General features: G+C 40.9%; 1 protein-coding gene across 1 annotated transcript; it reads left to right on the top strand.

Moving 5' to 3' along the window:
* The first annotated feature begins 5,081 nt into the window (after positions 1-5,081).
* LOC110969849 (aminopeptidase Ey-like) lies at positions 5,082-23,996 on the top strand. Its single transcript, XM_051952658.1, has 21 exons — positions 5,082-5,385; positions 7,176-7,482; positions 8,131-8,273; positions 8,435-8,571; positions 9,268-9,394; positions 10,722-10,876; positions 11,966-12,079; positions 12,158-12,301; positions 13,380-13,445; positions 13,856-13,921; positions 14,752-14,924; positions 16,517-16,593; positions 17,315-17,448; positions 17,535-17,590; positions 18,455-18,602; positions 19,206-19,297; positions 20,430-20,537; positions 21,764-21,931; positions 22,022-22,162; positions 23,197-23,278; positions 23,841-23,996. The coding sequence occupies exons 1-21, from the start codon at positions 5,082-5,084 to the stop codon at positions 23,994-23,996; spliced, it is 2,898 nt and encodes a 965-aa protein (XP_051808618.1).
* The last annotated feature ends 3,550 nt before the right edge of the window (positions 23,997-27,546 follow it).

Raw genomic sequence — 27,546 nt, 5'->3', positions numbered from 1 at the left:
TGCTTTGTTCTTCTGTGTTGTTTTAAAGCTGCTAGCGTCAAGAAATATGATCTTATCTTTGAGCTTATTTTTATTATATTAACTTTATGATATTGTTCCATCAAGCTAATATCTTTATTAATGTGACTCATGTTCTAAAACGCAATTAAAGGGACCTATGAAATGCATGACCACAAGATTAGACTAATAAACTCTTTGCATGTTTATTACATAAGGCAGGAGCATCAAAATATTTCAGACTTCATCATTAACAAACTACACAAACCACAGGCAAAAATAAATTTTACAACATTCCACTATTTTCAGTAGCAAACAGAAAAAATGTGTCATTCATAACCCAAAAAATAATTGACATGCAACGGCTAAAATCCTAAGATAGAAATGCTTAAAGTTGGCTGCGTTAAAAAAAAAAAAAACTACTTATGGTATGCATGTTTAGATGAACCTGCAATTCTAATGAAGAAACACCCAAAAAAACACACAATTCTCGTAAATAACATTAAACCTGGCAAGGAGGAAAGATGAACATAAATTAGAAATCATCATCGCTACAATATTTTATGTGACCAACATTATTTTCCAGCACTGCGTGAACCCTCTTGGCCATGGAGTTCACCAGAGCTTCACAGGTCGCCACTGGAATCTTCTTCCAATCCTCCATGATGACATGGAGGATGTTAGAGACCATGTGCACCTCCGCCTTCTGTTTGAGGATGAACCACAGATGCTCAATAGGGTTTAGGTCTGGAGACATGCTTGGCCACTCCATCAGCTTCACTCTCAGGTTCTTTAGCAAGACAGTGGTGGTCTTGGAGGTGTGTTTGGGGTCGAATCATATCACAAAACTGATCTGCAGCCTAGTTTCCTTCTTCGTTATGTCACAGTACATGTTGGCATTCATGGTTCCCTCAGTGAACTGTAGCTCCCCAGTTCTGGCAGCACTAACGCAGCCCCACACCAGCAACTTTGGCATGGTGTAATTTTGAGAGACAGCTCTTTCACAGAATGTCAAGTTTACAGAGCAGCTCTGCTTTGCCTGTCATCGGATGTCCCCGCAATGCAAAAATGTGGAGGTTTTGTCAGACATAATCATTAAACTTTTATACTGATAGCTGAATCAGTAAACACACCAGCAGACTGACCCCCCATCCCTTCAACCTCTGCAGCGATGCTGGCAGCGCTCATACGTCTATTTTCCAAAGACAACCTGGATATGGCGCCGAGTACATGTACTGAACTTCTTTGATAGACCATGGCGAGGCCTGTTCTGAGAACCTGTCCTAATATTTGCAGAAATGTGAGGAGTGTACTCACTTTTCTGAGACACTGTGTGTTAGAGGACCTGTAGGCTGAATAAATATACCACAAAAGGACATTTCGAGTATAATTTCTTTTACAAATACCTTACATTAAATCCATGAATTTGGGGATATTTTCAACTAAACATGACCAACAGTGGACTTGTATACAGAGTTTAATGGGATATGTAATGATACTGCTAATGTAGCTAATGCTAATCACATTTAGCAGTGAAATCTGGCCAGACTGTGCTTTGATTTTGCAAATTAGTGGATCATAATGATAAAAATTTTATTTCACAAAGCAGAGTGTTTTTCATTTGTGCTGGGGGAAGGAAAACTTGACTTTTCCTATTCAAGTTACTGTCAGGTATGAAATTCCTCGTGGAACCTTAAATCTACTTGTAACAGTTTTAGTGACTAAACTTTTGATTCGAAGACACTCATCACTGTAACAATTACGTGGAAATATTAGTCGGAAAAACTTAATTTTTATGAGTAATGAACTTAAAAACTTGTGTTTATGTTACCTCAAAGTCAGTGTGGTCTGTTTGAACATAATTTCACTAGAGATTGTCATAACAAAAAACACCATCCATGACGATAAAGGTACATAAAAACAGAAGTACATGGCAAAAATAGCATCCTGTGGTTATTTTAGAGACCCTCCAAACTTTCACAAACCTTGTTTTCAGCAGAGAGGAGCAATAAAGTAGTAATAATGACTTGTGTTAATAATCTACTATAGTCAACTCCTTAAATATGGCGACAGGATTCATTATTATTATCTCCTCACTGGACAGTAGCTGATAAGGGCCAAGTAGCGGTTTTATGACTTCTACAGTGTATTGTGTTGAAAACCGGAAGCAAGAAACTTAATAGAAACCTGGTAGAATATATGCAGGATGCAGTAATGAACATTTGCCTCCTTTAAATTAAGGTGTTTTTGCTAATAACAGTTATTATGTTTATGAGCTTGTAAAATACTGTGACCCTTATGGAACATCCATAAAGTCAAAGGAGTGTACTTTATATTACTACTTAGTTGACGTACGATTTTCAAATCATCTCTGCTACAGGTAATAAAACTATAATAAGAACACAGCTACAGCCTGAATCACACATTTTATTTCAATAAATAAGGATATCTGTGTCATGGATAAACAAATTACACTCAGTTTGAGCTAAACTGATATTTAAATGCTATTATTTAGTTACTTTTCTATTTTAGTGTCATTTTACAACCATTAGCATCAAGAAAGTTGATCTTTGAGCTAAAGCGAGTTCTGTTTATGATATTGTGCCAATACAGCACATCTTTATTAATGCGTATCTGTTTCCGCTACTTAATAAAATATATGGCCACAAGATAAGACAAATGAACTCTCTCCATATTTATTACATAAGACAGGTGCATGTAAAAGCTTCAGACAGACTTCCACACTGTCTAAATTGCAATAAATATATTTATAGCAGCGTTTGACTTCAACAAATGGCTTCAATTTTGGCACAAACAAACCATACTGAAGAAAAAAATAGAACATCCCACAATTTTCAGTAGCAAACAAAGTAAGTGTAATAAATACCAGTGAAAGATATTCACATACAAGGGGTAAAATCCTAGAGTATAAATGCTTAAATTTGGCTACATTAAAAGAAAAACTCAATTTATGGGATGTATAGATGAACCTGCAATGAAAAAGAAATAACCAAAAAAACACAATTTTCTAGTAGACAGCATTAAAGACAGCAAAGAGGAACGCTAAACATTAATTACAACTTATCAGAGTATTACATTTCATTGAAAAATAGACAAAGGACTACAACTGGGAATTGGAAGTCTCACATTAAGACACAGAAGGAAACGGAATCCGCTGAAGGCAGCAGAACTAATAGAGTCCCTCTAGCGGGCAGGCAGAGTAAATACAAGAACAAGAAATAGCACTACAATTAGCAGACCCATGTATGGTAATACCAAGACAGGAGTACACATCTAAACATGGAGCTGGAAAACAGGTCTGATGTTAACCAGTAATTACACTCTACTAAAGCACGAGAATACAAGAACCAACTGGAACGCTAACGAGAGACGCAAATCGGGAATGCTGGAATAGTCTAGAATTTGAACAACGAATGAACTGAAGTCTGATACTGTGCAGGATCAGAACTTGGAGGCTGAGGGTTTTGCCAGAGGAGGAGGGAATAGATTATCTGCAAGGATAATATTTGTGGATGGCAGAGAAAATAAAGTTGTCATTGTTTCCTCACAGTAAAAACAGTTGAGCAAACACAGAAAGAGAATCTTAACCTCAAGAAACCTGGAGGAGATGATGAAGGGTTAAGAATGGTGTAATTTCTTACCTTTATTAATATCATATATTTATCATTTATTCAGTGTTTGTTTTCAAAATGGGAAGGTCAATTGTAAATGCAGTTTTCAGCAGTTTTTAAATGTAATTTTTCCAAAAAATGTACTGTTATTGTCCAAAATTTTCCCATTTTCCAAACTAGTTAAATCTGTGAGGGAGCGGGAGGCGAGGCCGATGAATGGAAATACAAACTTTATTTTAACAGAAAACACCACTGGCAGAGGAACCGAGGCAAACCAAACTTCATTCAGAAATGATTGATTTTAACTAAAACCAAACAGAGCTCTAAGATAACCAAAAATAATACAACTGGCCACTGCATAGGCTAGAACCTCAACTAAAACAAAACAGCGTGACTCACAACTGAAAGGTCCAACTGGGGGGCTTGGGGTGCAGACCGGTGTGGAAGCTGGCCGGCTGAGGCGGTGCACACTGGGAGCTGCCAACAAGCAGCTGAGGCAGGCGGCCGCAGAAATGCAGTGGAGGCCGGAAGTGGGAGCTAAGGTAGGGGCAGAGGGGGAAAGCCCTTGAAACAGCCTGGGCAGGACAGAGCAGGCAGGGGGGGGGTCCGGAGCTGTGGCCGACCAGGACAGAGCAGCTGGTCAGCAGGAGCAGGCCAGGGCAGAGTGTGGCTGACATGAAGCCAGCAGAGACAATGAGCCAGTGGGGAATTACAGGGAAAGCCAGGCTTTACCTGCCACTGATTACTGATCAGATACAGCTGCTGGTGGAGCATAGCTGTGTCTGATCAGCCAGGAGCGCAGCACAGAGGAGGGAGGAGCCACGACAAAATCATACAAAAAAATTAAATTACACATTAACCACAACAATATACCCCAAAACTGTAAATCATGTTCACATCAGAAATAAACATATTAAGCTCCTTTACAGCATTTGGCCATAAATTAACCCAATTTAATTTTAAAAAAATGATCAATTTGACCAGCAACATAACAGGGGGGTTAATAGCTTGAAACCAGACGAGTAACTTTGCATAAATCTTAAAACAAGACACTTCTTAAAATATTATATTTACAAGCTGCTCCATTTTTCAATATCCAGCCAAATCTAGAAGATTTAATTTTAGATTGAGCTCAATGTAGAGAGTCATGTCTTGGAATATGACGTGAATTCTCAAGACATACAAGCTGATTTTTCCTTATTCTTCAAATTCAGCAGCAGAATGATTTGAAGTGAGAAAAAATGACTAGAATAGAGTTTCCACCTTCCTAGAATCTCCTTTCTTGTGTGAGAGTGAGTGGTCTTCTGTTCACCAGGTGATGTGGGTGTTTACAGTCTCACTGTTAATGTGTCACCTGTTGCAGTGATGGGAGGGGAGATGGAGCCCAATAAAGCTTCACTCTCACCTTCACCTGAAGTGACTCGGTGTGGGGCTCCAGTGCAGACGGACATCATGGCGAAGGGTTTCTACATCAGTAAAGTTGTTGGGATAGTGTGTGTCGTGGTGGCCGTGGGTGCTGTGGCCACTATCATAGCTCTGTCTGTTGTTTACTCGCAGGAAAAGGCGAAAAATAATGACAACAACCTGCAAGCGACTACACCACCTTCAGTTACTAAACCGCCCAGCTCGACGACAGCCCCGTCCAATCAGCCTTGGGACAAGTATCGGCTTCGCACTAACCTGGTGCCATGGCACTATAACGTCACCCTGTGGCCACGACTGACTCCAGATGCAACCGGAAAATACATCTTTACTGGTAAGGCTTTCAATGAGTAAATCCTCTGGAGCCTGATAGTGTTCAGGGTTTTAAATCCTTCCTCCTTTGACACTTTTCCCTCCTCTTTTACATTTTTCCTGTTCTATTCTAACCTTATTTTAGCTTACATGTTTTATTTTGCTAATGTATTGTACTTCTGTCTTGTCATTTTTGTACTCTTTGGGCACTTCATTTGTGCAATTTCTGGCACAAGAGGTTTTCATCTCACCTTATCTTATAATTCACAGTGGTTTAAATCTTTGAACCCTGGGTGCCCAGATAGTGCAGGTGATCCATAAACAGGGGCTATAGTCCCCAATGCAGTGTCATGAGTTCAAAACCAGCCATGGCCATTTACTGCATGTCATTCCCCCTGTCTTCTACCCACATTTCCTGTTTCTCTCTCCACTGTCCTATAAAATAAAGGCCAAATAAATAAATAATAATAAAAACATCTCTGAATCCCAAGCAGTTTGTCTCCTGTCACATTTATCTTCACTGTGGACTCATTTTTTACTGCAAAATAAAATCTTCCACCTCCTATGAAAACAGCACAGCCCTGACTAGAAGGAGAGAAAAACAAAAAACATCTTCTGTGCAGTATGACGTCAATATTCTGAATGTATCTAATTTTTAAAACTACTTTTTTACAACTGGTGTAACTAGTAGAGATTGACCGATATGGTTTTTCAGGACCAATACAGATATAGGAGACCGATAACCGATATTTGGAGCCGATATTCATTTGCAGCAAAAGTGAAAATATTGGCGTCAAAATTTTGAATAACACAAACTCCAACACTTAACTTTGTTCAGATGCCTTTAAGCATATGTTTATTAAAAAGCTTTTCAGATTTGCAACATGCTTAAGTTTTTTTTTTTAAACTATTAGACAAAAGACACTTTAGTTTGTCAAAAGTACAGGGAGCTCCCAGGCTCAGCGGCATGTCTTATAAAGTTAAATGAAACATTAAACAAATAAATAGCTCCTGAAAGTTTTATCATTATATTTAGATATCATCAGCAATCTTGTTTTTTGTTATTATTGTTATAGATAATCAGAAATCACGGCAACATAGAATGTGGCCATTTAATATAGATATAAATGACCTTGCGCTGAGCACAGGCATGTGTTATGCATCTGTACGTTATGTACAGATCACGTGACCTATATATGTGTAAAATACTCTTATAAAGGTCTGTTGATCAGTTCATCATTTGTTGCAAGGTTTTGTTTTGCTAGTATTAAAATAACGGTTCCCTTCATGTTTTTATTTTGAAGGCCTATTTTTTTAATGTTACAGGCTTTTATTTTTGGCACCATTCCCACAGGAAGTGTTTATCTAAGAAGGTTTTGTTGGTTTCTTGACATGAGGAAGACTGCCGAAAAGTCAGAAAATTCAGGATGGGTTAGGAAAACTCAGAAACACCCACAATTTAATCAATTGCTTCTTGTATCATTTCCGACTGATAAGCTTGATAAGTCAGTAGTAGGATCGCAATCATGTGATCATCAGTAGGCAACTGATGCAGCATTCACTTGTTGTCATGGTTACAGTGATGCCGTGCCGGCCGCTATCTCAATGGGAAATCTTTAACAAATCCATGGATCCAGACTTTAAGCCTCATCACTGCCAAAATCTAATCACTTGGTCCTTGTGTCATTTCTGACCTTTTCTGTGAAAGAACTCCTTTTGTGCAGCTGTGCTGACTGCCAGGACAGACTGGATGAGGCCTCTCCACTCAACAAGGTTTCTAAATGCAGGGTGCATTTTTTCATGTTGTTTCAGGTGAATCCTCTGTGGAGTTTGCTGTTACTGAGAACAGCAACCTGATTCTCCTCCACTCCCACAAGCTGAACTACGGCACCCTTGGCGATGGCCACTCGGCGAGGCTCACCACAGTCAGAGCTGGCAACACAGCCCCCGGCATTGTGACCATGTGGCTGGAGCCTGAGACTCAGTACCTGGTCGCCCAGCTGGACGGCTACCTGCAGAGGTTTGAGTTCTACATCTTCAGCATCTCGTTTGATGGGGAGTTGGCTGACGACCTGGGAGGCTTCTACAGGAGCGAGTACACTGAGAATGGAGTAAAGAAGTATGTGTGTTATTTGTCATATGAAACAATCAATCAAAGTTTATTTGTATAGCCCTTTACAACAGAGTAAAGGGTGGTCAAAGTGCTTCACAGTGAAAAACAAGAAAATGACTTAAAAACAATACAGTAACTTAAAACAGGACAAACAATCACACTCACATTCACACCTACGGACAAATTTAGAATAGTCAATTAATCTCAGCTTCGCCCCAATGTTTGTATTTAGATCTCGGTACTTCAAGCAGCCGCTGATTGGATGACCTCAGGGCTCTTTTTCGTGCTCTAAAGTTAAAAGCTCTGATAAATAATGTGGAGCAAGACCGTTAAGAGCTTGTAAAACAAACAAAAATTAAAAAGAATTCTTGACTGCACTGGAAGCCGGTGGAGAGCGTAAAGCACCGGGGTGATGTGCTCACATCTGGGGGTGTTTGTTAAAAGAGGCGCTACAGCATTTTGCATGAGTTGCAGGCGGCTAATAGATAACTGGGAGATGCCAATGTAACTTGTAACTCAGTCTTTATGCTAAGCTAGGCTAAAGAAACCCTGGGCTTACTTCTGTTTTTCAGTTTCATACAAATTCTGTCATGTGGTTCTTGGTTTTTGTCACAAACATCATTCTTGAAGCTTCATTTCTCTGTTTCCTGTCAGGGTTATTGCGACCACTCAGATGCAGCCGACGCATGCCAGGAAGGCTTTCCCCTGCTTCGATGAGCCGATACTGAAGGCTACTTTCGACATCACTCTGATCCACGACCTGGGGACTGTTGCCCTGTCCAACGGCAAGGAAATAGGTCAGTTTGGGGACTTGACGGGGTTATTCTAACTTTCAGATATGAGTTGAGTCTATGAGGAAGTCAATGCCAGAATTTTATTTCTTTAAACATACATAGGGGGAAATTCAATGTTGAACTATAAAATATGTTATTTAAGAATTTTATTTTCTCGTCTACAGAAACAACAAACGTCACCATGGATGGCGAAAATGTGCTGATGACAAAATTTGAGAGAACTGAGGAAATGTCCACCTACCTGCTGGCGTTTATCGTCAGTGACTTTGGTTTCATCCAAGACAACAGCAGTGATGTTTTGGTAATTAATCAAAGATTTACACTCTTTTAACAAGTGCAAGTCTTTAAGTGCACTCAACGCAAGCAAACCAGCTTTGACTCACAACAAATGCAGACATCTGCCAGCAAGTCAGGTTGAAAGGGAATGCAGCAATATTTTCAAAATGCGATGAAGTGGAACATTTATGAGCTGTGTCAGGGAAAACAGGAGGAGATTGGGGTGGAAAATGAATACCACATCACTACAAACAGACAGATAACAACAACAACAACAAAGAGATACAAAACAACCAGAAAGTTACCACAAAATGGCGACCCATCTGCCAGACTGTCAAACTGAAAGCGTGGTCACGTGACCACGTCGTTGCCCGCTGAAGCTCTGGCCTTGTCATGTGACAATGTTGTGGCCCTCTAGTTACCGCCCACCATGCGTGCAATTTTCAGATGCAGCACATTTATGTGCGGGAAAGACGTCTAAGACTACGCTCATCATTATTTCTATGGATACAGGAAATAAACAAGGCTGCACAGACAATGACAAAAACAGAAAGGCTGTGAAAGGGCTAATGGTTAAGCAATAACTGAATGTCCTTCATTTGTTTGTAACTTCTGAGTATGTTTGAAGAGGAACAGGTGTAACCCAAAATAAGTAATGCCTAAAGCTACAAGCTGACATTGAATTTAAATGTATAAACATGTGTTTTGTGTGGGTTTATAGGTCCGCATCTTTGCCCGGAAGCCTGCTATTACTACTGGCCAAGGAGACTACGCTCTCAACAAAACTGGACCCATCCTGAAATTCTTTGAGAGCTATTACAATTACAGCTACCTTCTGCCCAAATCTGGTAAGTCAGGCCCAGTAACTGTTTGTATTTATCTTTTTATTCTTTTAGCCATATCTCACCAATCCATTCTGTTCTTATCCTTTATTGATCACCTGACAGTCAAATGGAGACTTTTATCTGTCGAGTTATGACCTGTTTTGAGAAGACCATGTACTCCAACGTTGTTGTTATCAGGATCTGAGCACCAAAGGTGCGTAGGACCATCTTAAAACTCGACTGTGAATTATTTTCCCGTTTTTAAGGTCTGAGCAATGGGGTTTTTCTTTCGGAAAAAGGGATCTCAAATTTGAAAGCCTAAAAATACTCAAAAACATGTAAAAATTTACACTCACATAAGGACCAGCAACAAATTTGATATTATAGGGCAGTGGTGTCAAACTCAAACACACAGTGGGCCAAAACTTAAAATTTGCAGGCCAACATTGATATTTATTGAAAGAATCTTCCCCTAGATATAACAAGGATCCTTTTCATATGGAACCAATAGTTGGATTATGTTCATTTTGTCAGTTCTTACATTAGAATTCAGTGCATTGAGATGGTTCGTGATGTCACACATAAAAACCAGCTCACACAGAAACTTCTGCTTCGGCAACTCTGCTGGGTCTTTCCCTTTACTTTGGTTTCCTGAAACTTAATTATTTCCTTACATAGCTCGCAGTGTCTGTTGAGTACTTTTTCTCGGCTTAACCATTTGACCTCTGTGTAATACGACACATCTGCGTATTCCGAACCACACTCCTCCAGAAAAGACTTGAACTGGCTGTGATTCAGACGTTATGGAGCGGACCAAATATTCAGACACTCGTCTTTAACCGGGGCCGAATATCCGGAGCCCCGAAACTGCTATTCGGGCCAGCCCTACAATATACAGTCACAGTCATAGCGCCACCTGATGGATGGACAGGAAGTGCTGTCTCAATAGCCTGTACATGCTCCACTGTACATGCTGCGTAACACTTTAGATGCGTGATCAGAGTCCATCCTTCATCACATCCATAGGCCGAAATACATTCTCAGTTACAGCAGCACCTGGTTGACACGTATGGATTCATGGACCAGCAAGAATGCGAGGACCCGCTCAATGCTGTTTGCAGCTTTAATATGATCTTTCTATCTTTATGCAATGCCAGATTTTTATGGACCTCAGCTTGAGTTAAACTGTTTTATGCAACTTCAACTTGTATTTCTCTACATGTCTGCTGTTCTTTACATTCATTTGGCAGCTTTAGTTACTCAGTTTAGTTGTGAGTACTTCTTCCACTGCTGTTAAACGCTGGTAAAGAGACTCTGCAGGAACCTTGACAGATCTGTTTTTTGACATCAGATCAGATAGCTCTACCGGACTTCAATGCTGGCGCCATGGAGAACTGGGGTCTGATCACCTACAGGGAAACAGCGCTGCTGTACGATGAGGAATACTCATCCAACTTCGACAAGGAGAGGACCGCCACAATCATCGCCCACGAGCTGGCTCACATGGTGAGGAATGAAGCCAGCAGTGGAGGGAAACTTCTGTAACTCCTGCTGGGAATCACTCTCCTTAAATAAATTAAAATCGAGACTTAAGTTCCACAAAATAAGTTAAAAACAAGTCTGGAAAATCACATCCAAGAAAACCTGCTCAATGTGAGTCTAAAGTCCTAAAAGTAAGTTCAAGTTACATCTTAATTCTTGAAAAACAAAACAAAGTCATATCTCAAGTTCAAACTGAATCTCAAATCTGTGGAATATTGTTTAAATCGAGCCTCATATCCCAGAAAACAAGTTCAAATCGAGTTTCAGCTTTAGGAACAAAATTTAAATTGAGTCTCAGGTTCGAGACAAGTTCAAATCAATTCTGAAGTCGCAGCAAATAGGTTCTAGTCAAATCTCAAGTCTGAGAAAACAAGATAAAGTCATCTCAAGCTGTGGAAAGCAACGTGGAAAGGCAAGCTCAAATCAAGTCTGAAGTGCTGGAAAACAACTTTAAATTGAGTCTCAAAATAAGTATGAGTCAAGTTTCCCATCCTAGAAAACAAGTTCAGTTTGAGTCACTGGTTCAACAAGACAGGTTGAAGTCCTGGAAAGTAGTTCAGTTTTAGTTTTAAGTTCTAGAAAACAAGTTCATATTACTCTTAAGTCCTAGGGAACAAGTTCAAATCAAGTCTTAATTCTTTGTAAATATCATTGAAATGAGCCTCAATTCCTCAAAAACAAGTTAAAATTGAGTCAAGTCCAAACAGTAGAAGTTAAAATGGAATTTCAACTGTGGAAAGTAGTTCAATGCAGATCTCAAGTCCTAGAAAACAAATTCAAGTTGAGTCTCAAGTCAAAGCATGTTTCAAATTGATTCTCACATCCTAAAACCACCAAAACACTGTGAGATTACCATCTCAAATTTCAAACCTTTGAAACCAAGTCCTGTTAATGCATAAAAACTAAATATCCAATGTGGTACACCTTGAGACTTAAATGACTTCTACTCTCATCTCTAAAAGTGTTCTAGTTTTTATGGTGTTGAGTCCACATTTTCTTATTAAAGCTGCTCACATCTTGTGCATTTCCATGTTGTCTCTGTGCTGTCCTTAGTGGTTTGGTAATCTTGCGACCATGCGATGGTGGAATGACTTGTGGCTGAACGAAGGTTTTGCGTCCTACATGCAGTACCTGGGAGCAGACCAAGCCGAGCCCACCTGGAACATTGTAAGGATTTACCCGAGGCTTCCATGATTGGTGCAGGAAATCGGTGGAGTTTTGAGTGTCTCCTTTGTCTCCCAACAGAAAGACCTCATCGTGCTCAATGATGTCCACCGAGTGTTCGCCGTTGACGCCTTGGCCTCATCTCACCCTCTGTCCTATAAAGAAGAAGACATCCAGACACCAGCCCAGATCAATGAGCTGTTTGATGCCATCACATACTGCAAGGTAACCACACAGTCAGACCTGCACGGGTAGAAAACAGATTAGTACAGCTCCATTTGCTCTCAGATTAATAAATGAGGACAGAAACAGAGAGACACAAACTGACCATGTGGAGACACAAACTGACCATGTGGAGACACAAACTGACCATGTGGAGACACAAACTGACCACAACGAGACACAAAACAATCAGAAAGAGACAGAAAACGACCCAACAAGACACAAAATGTTTACAGACTCAAAATGACCATAAACAGAAACAAAACAACTACAGAGACACAAAGGAACCAGAAAGAGACAGGAAATGAACACAAAAAGACACAAAACAACTACAGAAACCCAAAACAACCAGAGACACCAAATGAGCACAATGAGACACAAAACGACCACAACAAGAAAAAAAAAAGAAGAAAGAAACTAGAGGGCACTCTTATCTGCATGGACACAGCGTCCCCTTCAGGAGACAGCGAGAGTGACAATTTGGAGTGTCTTGCCTGTCCAACACATGCATTCTGCAAAACTTACAGCCGAGAGACTTTGCTGAACAAAGTCACAAAGTCAGTGGTACACACTATGTCACAAAACAGCACAGTGACTTCTTGTAACCCCATAAATAAGCCGACTGACTGATTACAAGTCTGCAGACACCTGTGATGCTAATTAGAGGACACACCTTGATTGAACATGTCCCTGTGGTCACATTATTTTCAGCTTTTTCTAGGGGTACCATCATTTTTGTCCAGGCTTGTTTCATGAGTTTATTTTTTAAAATAATTCTGTTAAACCATGATTCAAAAGCAATGTCTGATTTCCATTGGTTAATTTTCATATAATTTTCATTTCTTATTACTTTTGTCAGATTCAAATTATTTCTGTGACCATTGTGGGTTTTTCTATCATTAACCGAGGGGTACCAACAGTTTTGCCTATGTGTGTACATACCATAAATGAGTCAGGGCCACATTTTTCGAAAACCCTAGCATTTCATTTTGTTTGATGTTGTTTTTCTTTCTGTTCAACTCTTTGTAACTTGTTAAGAAAAGTATTAATAACATGTTAAAATGTTTTTTCTTGCCCTCAGGGAGCTTCTGTCCTCAGGATGTTGTCAGATTTCCTGACCGAACACGTCTTTATACGGGGGATCCAGGTAAAGACACCAGTATTCACAGTAAAGATCTTTGATTGCTGTAGTTTGGGTGTTCAACATATTAAACCTTTAACATACATTATTCATTGCTCATTAGATGAAGCAATGAACCATTAGCTATGAATTTAGGTGAACCTAGCGTTGAATCAGAATTTGTCAAGTGCCGGTATAAAAGTTTCTCTCTCTTTAAAGCAACACAAACATCAGAATCAGACTACTTTCATTGTGAAGTGTACCAACTGGACAAACTAGTGAATGGACAACAGGAAAAATGATACAAGTTTTGAACACTTGAATTCAACACACACATCACACTTGGAGGATATTGCGATCAACTGCATCACACTTGTAGCGTTTCATTCAAAATTTTGTCTCTGGAGCAATCTTACTGTTTTCTGTCCGTCCTGTAGACCTACCTGAAGATGTCTGATTTTGCCACCGTCGACACGACAGACCTCTGGGGACATCTGCAGATGGTACGTTCTCCTCTGCTGACTCTACAGAAGAACATTTACTGCTCTGCTTAGTTCTTAGTTCCTCTCCTCGCATTTTAGTGATTTGATCGTCTTAGCACTCTAATTCCATAAATCACTAGAAGGCAAGTTGAATGTGTTTGAGAGGGGTTTTTTTTGGTAAAAATTACAGATCAAAATCAGTTATTATGTACAATTTTCCTAGATAATATACACTTCAAGTATTGCAGATATTGCACAGTGTCTTGGTGGTTAGCATTTTCGCCGTGCAACTAGAAGATCCTCGGTTCACATCGCGACCTTCCCGGGATCTTTCTGCATGGAGTTTGTATGTTCTGTTTGTGCAGCAATGGGTTTTCTCTGATTTCCTCCCACAGTCCAAAAACATGCTGAGGCTAATTAGTTATTCTAAATTGCCCGTAGGTGTGAATGTGAGTGTGATTGTTCATCTATATATGTAGCCCTGTGACAGACTGGTGACCTGTCCAGGATGTCCCCTGTCTTCACCCTAAGTCAGCTGGGATAGACTCCAGCACCCCACGACCCTACTGAGGATTGAGCGGTGTATAGAGAATGGATGGATGGATTACTTAGGGGGGCATTTTTAGCCTTTATTTTAGTAGACAGTGGAGAGAGAGAGACAGGAAACGAAGAAGAAGCCATGCAGCAAACGGTGGGTCAGACTTGAACCCATAATCGCTGCGTCGGGGACAGTAGTCTCTGTTTGTGGGTTGCCGGGTCAACCAGTTACGCTACAGGGGTGTCCCAAACTAATCAGTTTGGACTGATTTTGCAGCGGTTACATCGTGTTTTCTTGTTTCTTGCATCCACAGGCCGTAAACGCCACCGGTACTGCCCTACCTCAGTCGGTCAGTAACATCATGAACACCTGGGTGCTGCAGATGGGCTTCCCTGTGGTCACCATCAACACCGCTACTGGAAACGTTTCCCAGAAGCACTTCCTGCTGGATCCAGAATCTGTAGTCACCACTCCTTCCCCCTACAAGTAATTATGCTGCATTATCCATCATCCTTTCCTCCCACTGTTTGCTGTTGTTCTCATTATTACTATCGGCTCCACTATCGCCTATATATAACTCTTCTATTACACTACTCACAATAAGTTAGGGATATTGTTATTTACATGAGTGCTTTTCTTATTTGGTCTTTATTTTAATGAAAAAAGTAATAGTTCTCTTTGATATTACAATTAATGAATGAGAAGAAGCACCATTTTCATTAGTGCAATATTTATTACTCCAACAGTTTAGACAACAACAAAGATAGCCCCAAATAACCAAAATTGACAAAGTCAGTAGCAGGTGTTTCCACCATTTGCTGTAATGACAGCTTGACAACGGCGTCTCATGCTCCAAACTGGGCTCATGATGTCGTTCTGAGGCAATCCATTCCACTCCTCCACAAGTTCTACACGCAGTTCTATCAGGTCATGTGAGGGTGTGGTACAGGCATGGAGTATTATCATCCATGAATGGAAAGTTGTGGGTGTGCTGGCGGAATTGGGGGATGATGATGGGTTCTATGATGTCCCTGAGGTAAGAACATCCAGTGACAATCACCACATCTGTTTTGCGCTGACTGGTGATGCCTGCCCAGACTGTTGCACCTCCTCCACCAAAGCCAACCCTGGGGACCATGTTGACCTCGGCGTATCGCTCACCTTGCCTTCTCTAGCAATGTTGACGACCATCATTTCTGTGCGAGGTGACCCAACACTCATCAGTGAACAGGACAGTGGACCACTGCTGCATTGTCCAGGTCACATGGTCTTGTGCCCACTGCAAACGGTCACGGCGGTGTCTTGGTGTCAGTGGAGTCTCCTGCATCGGTCGTCAAGCATTCAAACCAAAGCGGTGGAGTCAGTTGTGAATGGTTTTTCTGGAAACCCTAGTACCCCTCACTTCTCATAAACAGGCCCGCAGCTATGTGGCCGTTGTTTAACGGTGTCTGACTGCATTGGTCCTTAGGTACTGGCCATCATTGTGGTCCATCACTTGCGAGGCTCCTCTCCTGGGTCTGTCACCAACACTGTCCACAGTTCTGTGTCTTGCTGCAAGTCTGCTGATGACACTTTGAGACTCACCAAGTGCACAGAAACATCTGACTGCCTGCTAACTGACCTGAAGGTGTGCTATGGCCAGGTGGCGCTGCTTGTTTGTTAAGTGACGTCATGTGCTCATGGCTGCTTGAATGATGAACTGGGAATGACTTACTTAGCAGCTTTTTATACCCCCAGAATGTTGAAACTGATGCCACATTGAAAAGGGTTGTCTTCTTGTTTTTGTTGGTATTGGCCCCAATATGTAAAGCACACTGTACACAGTGAGACCATTACGTGGAAAACACAAAATGAGGTGTGTCTAGCACCTTAATACAATTGCCTCCCTATCCCCAAAATCACTCAAGTGAAACAAACACCTTATGTATGAAATCCACTGAGGACCTCACAATATCCCTAACTTATTGTGAGCAGTGTAATTTACAGTCCTTTTGACTTTAATGACATCCACTGTTACAGGCTCATTTTCCAGTTCATAGGAAGTAGAATAAACAACAAACTGTATTTTTCTGCTGCAGCTATGAGTGGATCGTTCCAATGCGGTGGATGAAGACCGGAGCTGTGCAGAATCTGACGTGGCTGGAGACGAAATCAGGTGAATAATACAGACACAACAAGGGTCACAAGTAGAGATAAAACAGTTTCAAAATTAGTTATTTCCATTTCTTGATGGCAACCATGTGTCAAAGCATTTTAACTTTTCAGGGTATGAATCAGTATCAAATCTAAGTCTCAACAGTGTTAAAAACATACAGAGTTATGTGTGGAAACTCAATAATACAACCTCATTTTTAAAATTAATCTTGTGAAAAAGCGCTTTTGTTTAGCTGCAAATGACAGAATATTTGTGTGAAAAATACTGGTGGTTATTATAAAAAAATGGTTCTTCATATTTGAGTTTAAAGTAAAAACTAGCAACTTAAAGAATTTTTAATTTTGTATCACCCTCCATCAGAGTTTCCTTTAAAGATGAACAGAAACTCTAAAACACAAACATGAGTTCACTTTAAGAGAAATGACCCCTAAAATATTTAAAACAATCAGATGCCTCAAAGAGCAGAAAGCCCGTATCAATACATAGAATATCCAACAATACATTCTCCTCACTACATTAATATGTCTTCAGATGGGTTTGCATTGTAGAAAATATGGTGTTAAAACCCTTAAATGAGGTTTAGATTCCAACATATCTATGACGGATCTGTTAGTTAATTTGAAACAATGAAACCCAAAGACTAATAATAATAAACTGAAGTCTCTGTCTTATATTTTCATGTAGCACAACAATAATTGTGTTTTTTTTTTTTTTTTTGTAGCTTCAATCCCGGCGATGAAGGTAACGGGGAATGAGTGGGTGCTGGCCAACATCGACGTGGTGGGATACTACAGGGTCAACTACGACCAGGCCAACTGGGACAAACTCCTCAATGTTCTGAACACCAGCCATGAGGTAGGATCCAGTCTCCGTTCACACGGTGACGTTACTCTGATTACTGACGGACTTCTTGATCTGAACTGCTGCTTTTGTTATTAAAGCTCATTCCAGTGATCAACAGAGCCCAGCTGGTGGACGACGCCTTCAACCTGGCCAGGTAAGTCCTACACGTTTAGCATCACACAAACAGAGGATGGTGGTCATGATGAGGAGATGTAGACAAACTGATGACTTTAGTAGAACCAAAAGACTGTACTGAAGATGCACAAAATGTCTAAAAATATATGTAAAAACACAGTTAAAATCTGGCTGCAAGGATGTCAGAAAGCATATATTACTGTTCAAAAGTTTGGGGTCACTTAGAAATGTTTTTATTTTGATAGAAAAGCATTTAAAAAAAAAAAATTGAAGACAAGTTTAAATTGACCAGAAATCCAGTGTAGACATTGCTAATGTGGTAAATGACGATTGTAGTGCAGAATTATTGCAAATTATGAAAAACCCTCAATCTCTAGTGGAAAATGTAATGATATCAATATATATTCCATGATATTTTGATCTGTCACCTGTTGTCTGAATTTATTGATTTCTTTCCATTACTGCAGACATTTTCACTGTAAATTGATCCCAAAAAAATTAACAAGAATGCAGGAAAATGAAGTGTTTTATGGTCAGAAAGTATTATCATAACCCAGAGACATGATAAACACATTAATGAGACTGAAATAAACTGAGCTTTATGACATTCAAACAGTAGACCAGTTTTTTCATCAATACTTGGGTGCAGGTCAGACACACTGATGAGTTATATTACTATGAGTTACAATTGTGACAAATGACTGAATGTCTAACTAAATAAATACTTCTGGGTTTTATTTTTGGTTTCCCATCACAAAAGTGTTAAATTACAGTCTTTAAAAGTGGTACATTTAATCTGGTGAATCTGCAGAAATAAAAAATGATGCTGATGATGAGGACATTAAGGATGTCAGATTAAATTTCACAATCCTGTATCCTGAAGAGCGGAGATCATCCAGACGGTGCAGGCCCTAAAAACCACCACGTACCTGAGCAAAGAGAGAGCCTACATGCCGTGGGCATCGGCCATCAACAACCTGGACTACTTCTACCTGATGTTTGACCGCAGTGAGGTCTATGGGCCCATGCAGGTGAGCTTCTTCTCATAGACCAATGAAAACAGGAATAAATTGTCGTTGGATTATGTTCATTTTGTCATTTCTTATTATAGGATAATGTTACTTTGAAACTGACAATTGAATAAGGAAAGTATGGTCTTTTACCTTGCTGACATGTTTCGACTGCATCTGCAGTCTTCTTCAGAGTGTCATCTGACGTTTGATAAAACGCCAGCCAACCACAAACATTTAACTGAGCCCTCATTTGTTACAACCTGGCTCGAAGGCTGTAACGAAAGAGGGAGACAAACACAGTGTGGCGACTAAAAATTATTTTATTGTAACCAAATAATCCAAACGTGCACAACCAACCTCGCATAGAAAACCCAAAACACACTGCTGAAGCTTCTGTAGAGAACTGCTCCGGTGAGCAGCTGCAGTGGAAGCGATCGAGGTTATGTAGAGTTCAGCCACTTGATCCCAGGTGTGGCTCATCAGCTGACGACCCTCAGCTCCAGCAAGACAGCAGCACCTGTCCAGGTGGAGGGTCATTACACTATGATAAGAAAGTGTCATTAGGATCCTGATTTTTAAGGTTCCTCTGGATTCCTGGATCTGTCTTTTCACTTTTTACAGGATTATCTGAGGAAACAGGTGACCCCTCTCTTCAACTACTACGAAAACCTGACAGGGAACTGGTCTGATGTTCCTACAGGACACATGGACCAGTAAGTAAAGATGAATACTGTATGTACGGCCATGTTAGACCAGTCTAGACTGTGCTGATGCAGGTTAGACAGTTTCCACTTATGTTTTCCCATCCTACGCTACTCCTAAAGCTTGCTGTCTTCTTGATGCTCATTTAAAAAGCTGAAAGAGCCTCCATAATAAATGATCTCCATGTCACAGGAGGGTACGAAACACAAGTTAGCATAATGAAAAGCACCAAAAGACCGACTCATATTAAAGATCCAACATGGTTCAATATATTTTTATAGTGTTCTGTGGTTATAAACTTAGAGGTGTAAAATAAAAAGTTGCTAAGATCTGTAGACTTTCACTTCTGCCATTCCTTTATCTCATACACTCATTTAATTGTGCCTATCATAGACACAGAGTGAGTCTTCTTCCTGAATGAGGTGGAGACAGCAGCAGCTCAGCTTTATTTAAAGTCACAGACACTGAAAGAGCAAGTTTAAAACAGGACAAAAACCAGAAGTGTACAGAATCAAATGAATCATCTTTGCTGTATTTGAGGTTTTTTTTTTTTTTTTTTTAAAAGAGCGTGACACACTCTAGGGACATGCGAGACAATCATGAATTGACTGAAAAAGGCAGAATAAGTTTTTAAAAAAAAAGAAGTTTGGTTTTAGAACCAGTTCTGTTGTGGACCTGTAGAACCATAGTGGCACCAAGTGATCCAGTTGATAGCAGAGTCTATGCATCACCATAAACGAAGTTGAGAACAAACCATGTGGCGGAATGCACTGTTTATCTGAAGTTTATAGGTTCTTTTTGCAAACATCCACAATGGATGTTTGGCAGATGTACACAAGTACACATACCACTGATGGCGGTAAAAGTGTTTCTATTCGCAGAACTTTTCCGCCGACCAATAACACATCAAGTTCTGCTGTTTTGTGACTCCAAGTAGGAATCCCATTTACTGGTTTTGCTTTGTTTTGTTTTGGTGGAAGCACAGGTAACAGTTCAAGTGAAGGTACACAAATAACAGAACTGGTTCTGTGTTGGTAGAACCGCCCTGAAGTGACAAAACATGGAAAACGTGGTTCAAAATTTGCGGTTTGCTGTGGGAGCAAAAGATTCAGAGTGGTTCTTTGGTTGCTCCTTCTTCCTCAGGTATAACCAGGTGAACGCCATCAGCCTGGCCTGCAGGACCAACCTGAAGGAATGCCAGGAGCTGACCATGACTTGGTTCAGAGACTGGATGAACACTGGTGTCAACAAGTAAGTCAACACTTTCTCTTGACTGTTATTTTAATTAGCTTCACTGCAGTCTTTGATGAGGTCCAAGTCAAGACTGTAGTCTTCATATAGCTATTACAAGTCAAGTCTTCAGTTCAAGCCAAGTCTCAAATCTTTAGATATGACTATCCATTATCTATACACTGCTTAATTCTCATTAGGGTAGCTGGGGATGCCGGAGCCTATCCCAGTTGACTTGGGGCAAAGGCAGGGGACACCCTGGACAAGTTGCCAGTCTGTCGTAGGGTTACATATACAGACAAACAATCACACTTACACTCACACCTACGGGCAATTTAGAATAGTCAATAACCTCAGCATAATTTTGGACTGTAGGAGGAAGCTGGAGTACCCGGAGAAAACCCACGCATGCACAGGGAGAACATGCAAACTCCATGCAGAAAGATCCCGGGAAGGCCAGGCATGAACCAGGGATCTTCTAGCTGCAAGGCAAAAGTGCTAACCACTACTCCACTGTGCAGCCCTAAGATATGACTTGCTCAAGTCAAATCTCAAGTCAAGTCTGCAGAGGGCTAATAAAAATCTAAATGGCAAGTCAGGTTCAAAGTTGTCAGCGAGCCAGTCTTAGTCCTGTCTTTGAAGGACTAGTGTACGCCAAGTCCAAGCTTGGTCTCAAATATTCAGAGGGATTAGCCCAAGGTAAGGCTCAAGTCTTTAGAGGGCCAGTAAAAGTTTCATGTGCAAGTAAATTCTCAAGTTGTTAGAGAGTTAATATGAGTCAAGTCTCAGTCTTTGGAGGGCTAGTGCAAGTCAAGTCTAAGTTTAAATCAGGTCCTACATTTTTAGGGTGAGCTAGCTCCAATCAAACCCTGTCAGGTCTCAGCTCTTTAGCAGTCTAGTCGAAATCTCAAATCCATGTCAGGCCTCAAGTCTTTAGAGACCTTGTCCAAGGGAAATCTCAGGTCTTGAGGGGGCTAGTCCAAGTCAGGTCTCATATCTTTAGAGGGCTAATGCAAGTCAAGTCTAAAGTTTAAGCCATGTCTTACGCCTTAACAAGACTAGTCCAACTCAGGTCTCAACCCTATAAAATGCTCATCCAAGTCACCAGATTTCGTCTCCTCAGATTTTTGACCTAAAATCTGAAGTCAAGTCCTCATTTTTGTGACTCAAGTCCACAGCTTTACCTAACTTGACAGGAAGAAACCCTCTGTCATCTGCTGGATTTTATCGATGTTTTCTTCCTTCAGGATCCACCCCAACCTCCGCTTCACAGTGTACTGTAACGCCATCGCAGCAGGGGGTGCTGATGAATGGGAGTTTGCCTGGGATCAATTTCAAAACGCCAGCATTGCTACTGAAGCTGAAAAATTACGCATTGCATTGTCCTGCACCAAACAAGCCTGGCTGCTGAACAGGTCAGTCCACACACAACCTTATTAATAATTATCACATCACAGCGTCTAACTTACAGCTACTGACCAGCACGTCTGTTCGTACCTGTGCAGGTATCTGGAATACACCCTGAACCCAGACATGATCCGGAAGCAGGATGCCACCTCCACCATCGTCTACATCGCCAACAATGTGGTTGGTCAGTCTCTGGCGTGGGACTTTGTCAGGGCTCGATGGGAATACATCTTCAACCAGTGAGTACAACAAAGATTCGTAGGTAACGCAGCACATCTCAAACTGAAAGCAGATAAGCACTTCAACAGATTTTATCATCAACAGCTTTTATTGACCCAGCGTGCTCAGATTAATCCTCAGGTGACCTTTGGTCCTCATAAACCATAAACACCTGATCAGAATAGAGCATGGTTTGATATTTGAGTGACTGTTTTGTGATTTTGAAAATTAAAAACAGTATTCTATTAAAGCCTGAGATTAACACTTGGTAGGGGGTGTTGGTAGAAAAGTCAGGAAAACCTTATGGCAGGATGGGATGTCATACACCAACTGGGCTATAGGGGATTTTTTTTCTATGTGTCGGAAACTCTGAAGTCTTTAGAGGGCTAGTAAAAGTTTCAAGTCCAAGTAAACTCTCAATTTGGTAGAGAGTTAGTCTGAGTCAAGTCCCAGTCTTTAGAGGGCTCGTGTAAGTCAAGTCTAAAGTTTAAGTTAGGTCTTAAGTGTTTAGGGTGAACTAGCTCAAGTCAAACCCTGTCAAGTCTTAAGTCTTTGGAGACTTCGTCAAGGGAAATCTCAGGTCTTTTGGGGGCTAGTCCAAGTCAGGTGTGCATTATCGATGTTCATAATATTAGTAGTTTCTACTCGTGGAAGAATCTGTGTCATAAAAGTGTTTTTTACCTACAGAATATTGTTTTCCACATTCAGTGGAATCTCTGCAATATATGAATTTCTACACATAGAAAACTCGGCACAATATCAACAGTACATACATATATTTCTTGTTTATTTTTTATTCTTCACCAATTCCCCAACACAGTAAACACTATCCTCTTTACTGATGTAACACCACACATTTCCTTACTGTGGGAGTAATTATTAAAGTTTGTTATCCTAAATAAGTTATTCTCTAAAAAAATTGACATCTTTATTACACTCACAGTGAAAGACTGAAAAAAATTCGTCAGAAATGGTTCATTTTAATATCAAAGAGGATTCTTCAATTTTTAGTTGCCGTTAACCAGTGATTATCTCTTGCTTTACTTCCTCTCAGGTACGGTGGTGGATCATTCTCCTTCTCCAACCTCATCAGTGGAGTCACTGAACGCTTTTCCACCGAATTTGAGCTTCAAGAGGTTTGATATTTCTTTTTGTTTTTTCCATTGGTTTATTCTGTTGAACTAAGTTGTATAAACTGAAGCTGTGACCACATTTCAAGACCGCATAGAAAGAGTTGAACTTACAAACTGAAGCAAGTTTTCTTCCTTTTCACGCATTTAATGCAACATAAGTTAAGTTTAAACTCAATCAAACCACAAATATTTGACTGTTTGCTACACCGATCATGACTGTTCAGTGTTGTAATTCACAGTCTGACCTGGTGGTGGCAGTGTTGTCACACCATTAAGATGCTTAAACTGAGACCCAATGATACAGAAGTTTGTCTCATCATTGTCACTTGATGCTGCAGCACCTGATTGATGATGAAAGTAGAAACATGAAATATATCGGTCTGCTCTAACTAATCCTCATCCAGGTAGAACAAACAAGGTTTCTGAGCACTTGAACTAAGAGGGAAGTCACACATTTTTTTTTATATTTGTGTGAAGAGTGCAGATTTTTTTGCAATAGAAATAAAAAAAAATAAAAAAAACAACCTTCCAGACTACTCACCTGATCGTATGTTTTGTTTTTCAGCTGAAGCAGTTCAAAGCCGATAACGCTGAAGTCGGTTTTGGCTCTGGGACTCTGGCACTGGATCAGTCCATCGACAGAACCACGGGCAACATAAAATGGGTCACAGAGAACAAGAACAATGTTCTGAACTGGTTCATAGCTGAATCTATGCCCTAATGAGGAGTTTTCTTGTTCTTTGCGTAATCTAAAAATGTTCTTTTTTCGTTAACATAAGTCCCTAGACTTAGCTTTTACTCATGAGTGTTTATGGTACTAAAAAATCAGATAATATGCTCACCTTTAATATTAACTGGGACCCAAATTAGCTGCTGAGCTTTACTTGTGCTGCAGTTTATTTGAATTGAATTGGAAATTTAGAATCCTTGAAAGCAGAAATATAAATAACATTAAAATCTGACACTTTCAAACAGAGGACCAGAGAGGACATGATTTTGTTGTTTCATACTTTTAAAAATCCATTTTTTAATGTAGTTTCACAATTTTGTGGTTACAAGAAAGGAGTTCCTTATAAATAGGGATGTTTTTGTGTTTTCGCAAAATATTTTAATAATACTTTAGTGATGTCAGGACAAACTAAAAGTCCTCTCTGGCCTCTAAATATATAAGCTTCTCTTGTTTCTCTTTCTCCATATTAAATATTGAGCTCCTGAGTTGGCAAGTTCAGGACCTCAGATTTAAGAATAAAGGTTTACTGTATTTCTTGTCGCGCTGCAAAATAATTTGTGATAAAATTGGATTGTTAATGAAATATTATTGTTGAAATTATTTGGTGAAAATCCGTCCATAACTTTTTGAGTTCTGCTGTAAACAGACAGACAGATGGCCTGGCGGAGGTCTGCGCTCTCCAAGTGCTTTTCTAGTTATATTGAGAGATGGCCTTCAATTGTACAGAGTCCTTCAAAAAATCCTGGATCCAGACGGTGATCCGGATCACCTCCAAAATCTAATCGATTGATACTTTTGCTCTTCCGGACATTCTGTAAAAAATTTGGTGAAAATCCGTCCAAAACTTTTTGAGTTATGCTGTTAACAGACAAACAGACAAACTCCGATGATTACATAACCTCCTGGCGGAGGTAATTAGACGTAGTGACATTAAACACTAACATTTTCACTTACTTTCTCGTTCGTTTTCCAAGTCGTACTCCTGTTCTTGTTTCTTCTTCTACTTCGTCTTCTTCTTCTCACACCGGTGTATCGGCAAAAATAATCCCCAGTAATCCACTTTCGTTGTGGCTTTTTTATTTGCAGCGGTGTTTGTTTTTGTTTGCAGTGTTTCTTTTATTTGCAGCGGCGTTTCTTTTTATTTGCAGCATTCCTTTTTTATTTGCAGCGGTTTCTTTTTATTTGCAGCGTTTCTTTTATTTGCAGCGATGGCGGGTCTCGGCCACCGTATTTTTGTACGTCCAGGACATTGATTTCACATTCTGTTATTTGCTTTATTTATGAAAACATATGTGACAATAGAAATGTATAATTTACTGCCACAGAAAAACATTTAACTACAAACTGCCTGCTTGATCATTGCATCAAGTATAACCAACTTCTCCATGCATCCACTCGATGAGGCGAGGAAGCCCCTTTGCCTTGGATTCAACAGACAGGCTCGCTGTAGCATTGTCGCCACAATCCGGATAAATTGTCTCAGTACTAGGGAACCAATTGTTACCATCAGCACCTGTTAATGTCCTGAAGCTCGCCTGCATTCCCCGACTTGGGCAGTTTGGTTCAACACTCCTTGAGTGTCTTAGGAATGACTCTATGGACCATTCGTGCTGTGTATAGCTGTGTTTGTTGTTCATCCTTTGGGTCCCAGTCTAGCAGCACCTTTTTGCTGATCCTGTTTGTGCCGAGGGCCAAACTATTTTTCATTTTGGCCAGGTTTTCACTTGTTCGGAGGCCAGGATTGGGACGTAAAAGTCCTCATTATCCGTTACCGCTGTGGATCGAAACTCCCCAAGCTCATGGAACTTCCCCAGCATCTCCCACCTTCCACAAAATGCCTCAAGAACTTAGTCGATTGGCAGGGTACATTCCATTTTAGCCACTCTGTCTAGGACTAGGGCTGCCAGCTACGCCTGGTCCCTGAGGTACAACCACTGGTGCACCTTCAAGTCATGCTTCTTCAGAGAGCGCCACGTCTCCCATCCCTTCATTGCTCGGGCCTGTTCCTGGTCCTGTCTCGCCCTTGTGGGAGATCATCCTTTTCCCAGTCTCCTAATGAGTTCTAATGCCGAAGACTCAATCAGTCCAGGATTTTGATCCATGTTGCTGACTAATTCCAACATGGCCCTGATCTCATTCTCACCTTCTTGTACTTCCCCCCCTTTCCAGCGCATCCCTCATCCACAAATGGGCTAAGTCTGGGAGAGGTTGTGGAACAATTGGAGTCGACGGGATAGTTCCACCCCCAGCATGTCGCTGTGATCTAGCTATGTGCATCCTTTGATCGGGCTGATGCCCAGGTGGGAGTCCTCTATGCCGACCCCTGGGGGTCATTACCGGAGTGATTGCGAGGAGGTGAAGATAGTAGCTACAGGCTCCGTGGCCTGGGCAGTCATTTCCGAAGGGTCTACCGTGTATGTGGTCACGGCCCTCCAACGTTCCTTGGAAAACCTTAAGGGAGTCATAGTTCATCCCGCTGTTTATGCATGCATCCTTGAATTCCTTCACTTTGACATTCAGAGCACTGGGCAGAAGTCACATTGCCTCAGCATCCCTGTGAGCCTTCGTGATGCTTTGTTTTAATTGGTGGTCTGCACCAGTTCTAAGTCAGCTACTAGGCGCCAGCTGAGGCAACCCACTGGGGGGCCCACACAAATGGGTGGGTGTGACACTGGCAGGGAGTGCAGAGGCGTCTGGCATTCCACCGAGGAGCCTGGCCCAGATTAGGAGGGAGTCTTTGGGGGAGGAGATAGTCCACGGTGGGACAACCCCACTACCCTCTTTGACTGGTTTGAGCTTGGACCAGGGTAAGATGGGGTCTCCATCTTCCTGGACAAGAACCGGTGATGATTCTTCCACAGGTTCACCTATGAAAACCTTGTTACTGTTACGGGGGCCTCTGGAGAACCCAGGCGCAGACAAAGAGAGTCTGGCAGATAAGTGATTAATTGAACAAGAATCCAAACTACTACATAAACAGAACAGAACTGGGGAGGCAGAGCAAAAAACAAACTACACTAAATTCTATGAAACAAAACAGCTTTAACACAACAGAACTAAGGAGAGGTACTCCCACTATGGGGGAACTGAAAACCAAGAGGGCAAGACAGACTGGGGAAAATCCAAGAGTAGACAGGAGCACAACAGAGTCCAAGAGGGGGAAATCCAGGAGGGGGGAGAGCAGAAGAGTCTATGAGCTGAGGAAGTCCAGAGGTGGCAGGTTTGGTAGGGAACAGCATCTATGATCCGACAGAGACTGAAAGACTGAGCAGGGTTTCAATAATGAGGAGGAGATATTGCTGGCAGGTGAGCTGATTACTGCATGTGACTCACACTGCAGTAATCAGCTGAGTGTTGGCAGGTGAGCAGAGAGAGCAAGACAACGGGATGAGAGAGTCAAGAGGGACAGAGACGACAGACAGAGGGAGCCAAAGGGAGACAGATCAAAACAGAATAAACAGATACAGAAATGAATGAGAAGGAAAGAGGGAAAAGGAGGAAGAGCAGGAACTAGAAGCAGGGACAATAAGTTACAACTTTT

This window comes from Acanthochromis polyacanthus, chromosome 8 (genome assembly GCF_021347895.1).
Source record: "Acanthochromis polyacanthus isolate Apoly-LR-REF ecotype Palm Island chromosome 8, KAUST_Apoly_ChrSc, whole genome shotgun sequence".
NCBI lineage: Eukaryota > Metazoa > Chordata > Actinopteri > Pomacentridae > Acanthochromis > Acanthochromis polyacanthus.
This window is presented reverse-complemented; position numbering and strand designations above follow the sequence as displayed.